General features: G+C 43.3%; 1 protein-coding gene across 2 annotated transcripts; it reads right to left on the bottom strand.

Annotated features, from left to right (window-relative positions):
- Nucleotides 1–484: 484 nt before the first annotated feature.
- LOC147464418 (G2/mitotic-specific cyclin S13-7-like) lies at nucleotides 485–5324 on the bottom strand. 2 transcript variants are annotated; one of them, XM_086514825.1, is made up of 12 exons: nucleotides 4717–5322; nucleotides 4558–4621; nucleotides 4247–4394; nucleotides 4087–4143; nucleotides 3953–4007; nucleotides 3627–3860; nucleotides 2949–3086; nucleotides 2775–2864; nucleotides 2463–2684; nucleotides 2257–2355; nucleotides 1732–1910; nucleotides 485–1646 (listed from the first exon to the last, which is right to left on the bottom strand). In XM_086514825.1, the coding sequence occupies exons 1-12, from the start codon at nucleotides 4729–4731 to the stop codon at nucleotides 1514–1516; spliced, it is 1434 nt and encodes a 477-aa protein (XP_086370951.1). In that variant the 5' UTR covers nucleotides 4732–5322; the 3' UTR covers nucleotides 485–1513. The 2 variants fall into 2 exon arrangements, with proteins under 2 accessions (XP_086370951.1, XP_086370959.1); XM_086514833.1 differs by lacking the exon at nucleotides 4087–4143 and having other exon boundaries at nucleotides 4717–5324.
- Nucleotides 5325–9372: the final 4048 nt, after the last annotated feature.

Raw genomic sequence — 9372 nt, 5'->3', positions numbered from 1 at the left:
TCACTTTGTTGTACTGGTTGACTCTGAATACATTCCAATTCCAATTCTAGTGTTCAATCTCATTTCCAATTCAATCTGTATTTTAGTTTTAGTCTTACTTTCCGTTCGACTCTTATTTGATTTGAAGTCTAAATAAAGTTGATCTGAACTAACTCTAACTTCACCTTGGAACTAACTCTAACTTCAACTTGGAATAACCTGTCACAAGTCTTCAACTCATTCCATGCCCCAAATACTGCGAGTTAGTGTGTGTGTGTAAGTTAGTGTGTGTGTGTGTGTCAACCTACGACCAAACAATATGGTGGAAGTTGCAAAAGGGATGACAATGGCAAAACATATACTAGTGGCAAGGTGGCGGAACAATGTAAGGAAGGTCTTGAGGTAGAGGCTATCCATCCAGATTGTGCTTTGATTGCAGACGGCCAATACCAAAAGTACCTAGAGTCCATTATGTACATAAAACACATCATTTTTATTGAAAAGATTGTAGATGAAGGTAACAAGGATTGAAGAATATTGAAGAATTTTTGTGATGCCCTACAGAGGGATACATAGACGATACACCACTGCATGGCAACCCAGGCAGGCGTATCCCGCAATCAATGCACTCCAGGAGACGATATTCTGGACAAGAGACTCCTCAAGCACTTTCCAAATGGGTAAGGTAAAACGAGAAAGAGAGATCACATTAGCTGCCTCTACTTTGCGGTAACAGGTCTCTGCGAGAGCGAGAGAGAGAGCAATCGGCCATTGTTGAAATCGTGGCGACAAACCACTAAAGCCTATCTTTGCATCAGCACGCCTACTTCTGCGTTGTGTGCCTTGACTCTGCATGGTATAGATGTCAAGGAGCTCTGAAAGTGCAACGACAAAGAATGCCAACAGCATTGAAGGGGCACGATGCAAAGGGAACACATAGCACTCAAGGCAATGGTAGTTGGCAAGGTGCGAGGGGGTGGGGCGTTCTAAGATAAGTTTTTTGGGAGATTATTAATGGCAGCCCCAATTTGAATCTGAGTAGTCGATCCCATGGCACTTGAATTCTAATTGAACAAACATTAAGGGGTGTTGAGAGAGAGAGAGAGAGAGAGAGAGAGAGAGAGAGAGATTACATAGTCTTTCATAGCAGGTTGTAAGATTGCTCTTGCTGTTTGGCAGTTCTAGAGTTTTTTCAACCTCTTTTTTTTCAAATGTCTAGAGCTTTATTGATTTCTGCATTGTCACAAATATGCATATACAATGCCAACGGCAAAAACTGAGGCATTGGCATTCATGAATGTGAGTGAATGTCGAGGTTTTGCCTCGTAAGGTGTGTGTTGGTTGCGGTTGTCAGTAACATCTTGAAAGAATAAGATCCTGCTCGCTTTGCTTGCTTCCCCCAGATAAGGGGAAATTTATAGAAAAAAAAAGGTTATTGATTTGAGTACTGCATAGGGGCAGAGACCTATCCAAGTGTTAGAGCAGGTGGATCGACATCATCTACAGGTGATGGCGGGAGAGGAGTGCGATAATATCACATTGGTAAAACAGCTGGAGCCAGAACGGCAACAGAGTGAAAGTTTGCATGCGAGTATTTCTTGTGCACCACTGTAAGGTTCCCCTCACTGGCTGTCTTATGAAAGCCTACCATCATTGTGGCACAATCCCTGCATTGATGCAACTGATTACCACCTGAAAGCAAAAGCAAAAGAACAATGCTTTCATGGCCATCACCCAGTTTGCCTCACATACCTCAAATGCATCTCCGTGTATCCTGTATGGCGCTGCAGAGTGGTACTCCAAGATGGAGTCCACTTGAGAGTTTGCTGGGCAGTGTACACAGCAGCTGCAGCAAGAAGTGAGGGGCAGTACCTCATCATGCCATACTCTGTTAGGCAGAGCTCGGTAAGGAAGAATGCCACCGTTTCCAGCTGAAATACACCGTATCGCATGTCAAAAGCTTATCAAAATAGACACAGAGGAACGACATTATTCAAATATGAGACGAGCTACATCATAGCGGGAAGGGCTGTTATGCAAATGACAGATGCTGCTATCATACATATGGTTGAGGACAATCATTGAAATGCAATGATGGCCGAGGCTGTTGCACAAACCATAGTACATTCATGAAAATATGGATGCATAAATCACTTCTCATGTCCCAAAATGTGGTGGATGCAGTATCAACTGAGGGCAATCTCAGTATCCTATAAGATAACGATGCAGTGATCATATTTGCTACATCATGTAGCTTCTCTATGTACACATTCTTACTTGTGTATCTGCACTTGCAGCCTTCAAGAATCGCACGAGAAAGATGTAAGAAGTAGGCACAGTGAGGTTGAACTTCAGTTTGTTAAGCATCTGCTTCTCCTGTGCTCACAAATTTGAAGAAAACACAAGAAATGGCAAGTTGTCAGCCGAAAGTATGTGTATTATACATAGCCACAGCCTGTTCCAAACCAATTTCCTCTCCTTACCATTTCCAAAACCTGCTCCCTTGTGTAGGCTTTATCAGAGATAAAGACGAAATCTTGCACCAGAGGAGCCCATATTTCTTCATACTTGCATGCCAGCAGCATGGCTGTGACGCCCACAAGCTGTAAATTCTTTCTCATCACAATTTGGCAGGCCAAATATCGGTCAATGAGATTGATGGTTAAGTAGAGGGTTTCTGGCATCAATTTAAACTTTAAGTGTACCTGCAAACATACATATCATGCATTGGTCACTGCAGCAGAGTATTAATCAATCATATCATTTCCTTGAACCAATGACTAGCGAAGACTCACTTCAATCAACCAGTCGATTAAAATTGCTCTCATCTTCTCATTGATGTCTGATTGTCGGGCCATATAATCCGGGGAGACACAACTTTGTATCTGAAATATAACAAGAACAACCCAACCTGTAATGACACCATCATGCATGTTATCAATTGACTGCTGGAGTTGAGTTTCTCAGACCTCTGTTTTCCTGTAAAAGGAGTACATGTCCTCCACGTAGTCTACCACAGCCAATGGGTTGTTGAAATCATCCTCATCAATATTGGGCAAAGGATCCTCTGCCTCTTCCATCTCCACTTCATGGCCGCCACATGCTGTCTGTTACAGGGCCAAAAAGTGGACTACTTTCAGTAATAGAAGACTCTGCCTTGCCCAGGAACATCATGCAGCAGTAGTTACAACTTCCAATCATCTCGGCAATCGAGCCAAAATGGCTGCCAATGTTCAGTATTGAATTGCCACCACAAAATAATTACTAACCCAAAACTGTGTAATTTCTCAAGTCTTTCATTGTTATTAAGCAATCAAGCAATGGCTTAATCTCAGGATTTGTGTCTCTCGCACTTGAGTTTACTTTTACTTTTTGCTGCTGAATGCCCTAGTAAGTTAGTGAGTCTGAATGCCCGTCTGATAATTGAACTTTGACCCTCCCCTGAGCTTAGGATCAGTGGGCAAATAAGCTTCGAGGCCTTACTGGATTTTCAATTCACTCTAAAGCTTATTCTTCCAAGTAAACCCCGATATGCTGGCATGCAGACCAGGGTTTGTGTTGTTATAGATGCAGCTGGAAGGCATTACAATTAGCACAACTTGATAACTCAAATGTCAACCGTTTTCTCGATTAAACAACACACAGACCTCGCTTCGGGCAGCAAGAGCAGCAGTGATAGTCTGTTTCTTCTTTATCCCCAATAGTGCCCTGTGTGCATTTATCTTTGATGCATGCTCAAAAGGCAAGACTCTCTTTTCTTCATTGGCTTGTGAAGCAGCACAAGGGTGGCCCATGGTCCGTCTCTGCTTGGTGCGCCATGAAAGAGGCACATCATTATGCACTGGCTCACATGCAAGATCCTCTTTTGTACAAGGGAACGGCTGTTCAGGTAAGAGAGAACCATTACTTGCTAACGAAGACAGTAGGGCATAAGGATTGCATATTAGGACGAGATGTTTGAATTTTTCCTTACCCTTGCTGCTTGTCCAGAGGGTTGCACATTGCTGGAAAGATTAGCTCCAAATTTCCTGCAGAAAATAGTTCGATTAAGTCACAAACTATTCTTGTAGGGCCAAGATAAAGAATCAACTATTAAATAATTAAGACCTAGTAATGGGTCTCTCAAGTCTTGCCATATGCTCAGCAGCCAACATCGCTGGATTCCTGGTGAGTGCAAGGATTGCTTTAGTGGGACACCCTAGCCACTTATGAAAGCAAAAGCGTCTAGCTCATACAACTCTAGCGAAGAAGGAAGAAGGGGTCGTACTCATGTAATTGCACACCATCCTTGCTCACAATGCATCTGGCTGAGAGTGCTCCAACCAAATTTCCAATGTCTCCCAGTGCTCGCCGATTGTTTGCTTGTGTGGGATGGCCCTTCATATTGTGGATGTTGTGTCCCATTGCTGGAGCCCCTGTTTTAGCAAAGGAACTAGAAAGTGATGAATCTTTGAGCATGACCACAGAAGCTCAGCTCTTGTCAGGTTTACTATTTAGTTATTAACGTTTGCAGCTACGTAATTGACTACAATCCTAGCGAAAGAACCACAATTCAGAGGCTTCCAGATTGTAGGCTACCTTTTGGCAAAAAGGCGCTGACTTCCATTTGCTTGTTTTCATCCTGGGTCCCAGCAGCTTGAAGCTGCCATACACAATATGCACACGCAGATCAATAGAAGAGTATAAGAAACGTCATCGCATGTCAAGGAAGATACACCAAGCTGGCGGCAGACTTACCCTGGTTTCGTACATTGCAAGGAGTTGCCTGTGATAATTGGATCCTTCTCTTTTGCTTGTAGAAAATGACCCTGATCGGCCAATTGAGCCGCGATGTCAAAAGCTTCCCAGGTGGGCGAGGGTCAAGGAGTCAGGTGCGAACAAGCTGATAGAGGGGCGCAAGCCTTTGGGCCAAGAGGACACAACGACGGCAAATACCCGGGATGGTGCCATACTGTAAAAAAATGGCAAGGCGATCGGCCGGGGAGACGACGCAGAACACGACGTGGGCGACGAGCGTGGGTGATGCAGTGTAAGAGAGAGAGAGAGAGAGAGAGAGAGAGAGAGAGAGAGCAGCCGAAGTGGGCGATGGAAGACAGAGAGAGGAGAATGGAGATCGATGAGGTTGGAAAATTGATCCGATCAGCTGCGGATATGGAATGCCGGTTTTCTGCGTTCGCCTTCTATTTCCCTGCTGAGCACCTTCGCCTCCTTCGCTGCGCTGCTGGTTTCCCTGCTCTCCAGCTCTCGTTCTATATGAGAGAGCGATTGAGAAAAGCCTCCATTAGACTGTTGCATTCTACAACGGATACATAAGTCACTTCGTTAACAGCACCCTCCCTCATCAGCCGTCCGATCCATGCCACATGCGGCCCAGATCTTTTCTTCTAACGGCTCCCCGATTATATATTTGTCCTCCCTATGCTTCCCATCCAACAAAGTTTGTCAACAATTGTTTGCCATCTTTCTTTCATGACACATGGTGTCATTTGATACATCCACGTGGCACTTTCCAGGTGAGTCCAGGTCGTACTTTTTATTGAGCCGTTGATCACGATCACACTTTTTGTGGTCCCTTGCTTCCATTCTGTCCTTCTCAGTGCTTTGGTTTTTGTCATTTTCCACTCCTTCCCTCCTACCCTTTCTCCCTCGTCTAACGACATGTCTAGGGCTAATCAATCTTTGGTTTTTCCAGCAAAGGAAAGCTTTTTGAGATAACCTCCATGCATCCCCTAAAGGTGGATGTTGGGTGTAGTTCACTTGGCTTAGCCTCTGCAACCCGCAATCAACGTAGGAAGTTCACGTGAGAACCAACAACCACATTTGACATTCAAACCTTTGTTTAGAAAAGCCTCGAAGCGTGAAAAAACATCGTCTTCTTGAAAAATATATTGTCATTAGCTGCACCATCGCAAATGGTTGCCAAACATTTGTTTTAGAAAAGCCTCTAAACGTGAAAAAGCCTCGTCTTCTTGAAAAATAGCTTGTCATTAGTTGCACCGTTGCAAATGGTTGCCAATCAATTGTGAGTAATTTTCTACCATTTGCTCATGAGAACAACAGAAAATCGGAACTTGCTTGCATCACTTGCGAACCCTGCGTCGGGAGAGGGGGGGGGGGCAATTGAAAAGAGATAAGTCATCGTCGCCAAAAGCCGTACATGATTGGACATCAAAATTGCCACCTGGTCTAAATCTCTCCCAACAACAGTGATGTCAAATATGTGCCAACCAGGCTTTGATCCCAACCAAAGAATAAAGTTAAACCGATAGTGTACATTGCTATACCTTGTGACCAACTATGGGGAATTGCCTTTCTTCCGAATCGTGTGAACTTGATAGATTGTCGGTAGATGATAGCTCATTCTCTTCTTCCCTGCTATTTGAACCGACCCACAGTTTCCACTCGGAATTGAACTTTTACTGCAATGGGTTTAACTATGTGGTTAGCCTTATTTAAGGAGCTACCACATCCTAAAAGCTTTCCTTTTCAAAAAGATAAATAAAAGCATATCACTAATGAACCTTATGTTCACTCTATTGGAGTTTTATGCACACCATTACCTCATACCTAAACCACACCCTCCATTGTGGCAAAAGAGCAGGCAATAGGCAACTTCAACCCTCCTCTACGTACATCAATGCAAAAGAATAGCAGAAGCTTGCAAAACAAGTCTTGCTTGTAAATACATCCTCCTCTTGATGAAGGGCCAAGAGAATAAGACACAAACAAGGAGCAAGGAACTCATGTGAAGAACAACACTAGGACGCATAGTCTACCATTAGCTAAGTAAGGACCATCATTGACAACCTGAAACAACTCACAATCCACATACCTTGCATTGAGAGAGAAACTGGATTTGCACATTTAAAGCTCCACGCAACCACCCTTACCGGCCCTACCTCTATTAGAAGGGCCCCTATACTTAATGTGCACTCCTAGAATATGGAATTCATGTTCCCATAGGCTTGTAGCTATTGGGACCCTTGTCTTGACATTACTCCCCCCTTGAATAAGAGTTTTTATCTTTAAAAAAATAGTGAAAACCCTTTTACTAAGCGCACCAAAGCTTTCCTAATAAACCTACGTTCCATGGAACTATTTGCTCGTAGCAAATAGTTCCTAATAAAGCTACGTTATATGGAACTATTTGCTCGTAGCAAAGGTTGAACGTTGTAAAACTGTATGGTTGCAATCAGGTTTACACTTAGAAGCTCTCAAGAGACTATCCCTTTGGCCAAAAGGGATTTCAAACCTTTGGAGGAATCTACCTCCGTTGGAGCAAAAAATTCCTTCCAAAATCCGAAAGCATAGATTAATCAAAAGCAAATGATGGGCAAATTCCTTTCAAACCTATAGAGGGACCTACCTCTGTTGGGGGGACCCTATCTGAGCAAAGCTTACAGCTTGTAATTCTTAGGCAATTCCTTTCGAGAATCTAGAAGGATGGATTTTTCATGGGCACTTTGCCTAGCCTATGACATGTAAAACGAATTGGCATCTGTGTCTAGGTCGAAGGTAACATTTACTAAATAGATGCATAGAAGATCACAAAACTGGTGTTGTTCTCTCAAAAACAAGAAGAGCCTTGTGTGGAGTGATTGCATCAAGCTTAATGGAAATCTCAAAAACTTCTTAACTCCACAATTTGATGGAAGATAGACTATTTTTGTCACATCTGCATAATATATGAACCTATACCCCTATTCTTAAAAATCTTTACCCATATGGCTTGCACTATCCTTATAGTTTGAGTAATTAAGGATAGTTTGCGTAGTTATAATGTGATCCTACATTTGATCACTCTTGTCATGAAAATTAATTTCTGACTTTCTAAGGCCTCTTTATCTTTAATCACAAGACCAGTGAAGACCAGTGAGAAATACCCTTTGGTGTAATTCTCTGCCATACACTATTCTCAAATAGGCCATGTATAATTCCAACATGAGATCTAACCTTGCACATTTATAACACCACCTTGTGATATGCTTGACCAAACCATTGTATCTTGCACTCTCTACCTATGGAGGTAAAAATTTATACAACAAAATGCCAAGAGGAGTTTCTTGGTAAGGAGTTAACGATGTAAAAAATCCTCGATTATTTTGCAAGCAATGTTTTGAAATGTATCTCAAACTCCCAATGTCTAGCGGTTTGCTCCAACTCTAGCTGCCTCACTACTAGTGTTTGTAATGCTACTCTTGAACTTGCACATTAATTGTGGCTTGATTCCTAGGTTGGGGTGGCTTGTAGTGACACGCTTTAAGTAGTTGAGCAAGCTGGAAATGCATGCAACATGTTTTCTGCCAATAGAAATCTTCTTTTTTATAACATAGACGGTGGTGCAGCCGAAGCTGGAGCCAAAGTTGGTCGATGGTACGAGGAGTGCAATGCACGGATGTGTGGGCTCTCAAGGGAATGCCAAAGTGTTCATGAAGCTATGAATAGAAGGAAAGGGGCAACGCATATGCATGCTTTATGTGGTGTTCAGGGTCAGAATTGCTTTGCCATGATTCCTATCAGGGGTGGATGGTTGAAATGTGGAAAGTGTAGAAATGGGAGTGCCAAGGGTGGCCCTTAGTGTGTTCTACAGGCTGGTCCAGACGGTTCCTCAAATGGAGCTCCGATGTGAAAATTACAGCAACTTGGTTCAAGGCGATTTGTAGATCCTTGCTAGATCGGGCAATTGCTGCAGATGGATGATCAAAGCTGAAGTGAATGAATGGGTTTGATGTGCTTGTCTTACAGTGCATGTGGGTCTTTTTGAATTGGCAATCGGAGTTCAAACGACCAAGATATGATTACTTGAAGTTTCACCGGGGCCCAGTTATGTGCTTGACCGCCTTAGTCAGTCTGCCTTTTGGAAAAATTTCAGCTTCACCAGGGTTTGCATGGAATCTATGCGGTATGTGCAGGTCATAAGAGGTTACAACACATCGATCAAATCTTGGATCAACAAGATCTGAAAGTTCAACATCAGTGCAGTGGTGTCATGTGATTTTTGCGTGTTTTGGAGGCGTTGTTTGAGGCCTTGATGAAGTCATGATGCGGAAAGAATTTAGAGTTTCAAAGACGGTACAAAGGCTTTCGCTTGGTTTTTGTATCTTGGGTTTTTGATCCATGAGCAGGGAATATCAAGAATCTGAATGTGGTGGGAAAAAAAGGTTTTTATGTGAGTTATACTGGAAGTTTTGAGAGGCTTGGAGGGCGAGGCCATGAGGCAATGCCACATGGCGGGCACAATGGCCCCGTACGGGTATAAAGCTTGGGCCATGAGGTCTCTTTGAGTGTGTAAGGGAAGAGACTGAACCTCTCAAGCGTGGTGGCTATAGTGTGGCCTCTGGGTGTTGCGCGCTCGATGGTGACGGGTGGCCCTCTGGCGGGTTTGGGCATAAT

Source organism: Adiantum capillus-veneris, chromosome 1 (assembly GCF_014529385.1).
Source record: "Adiantum capillus-veneris isolate H3 chromosome 1, ASM1452938v2, whole genome shotgun sequence".
NCBI lineage: Eukaryota > Viridiplantae > Streptophyta > Polypodiopsida > Polypodiales > Pteridaceae > Adiantum > Adiantum capillus-veneris.
This window is presented reverse-complemented; position numbering and strand designations above follow the sequence as displayed.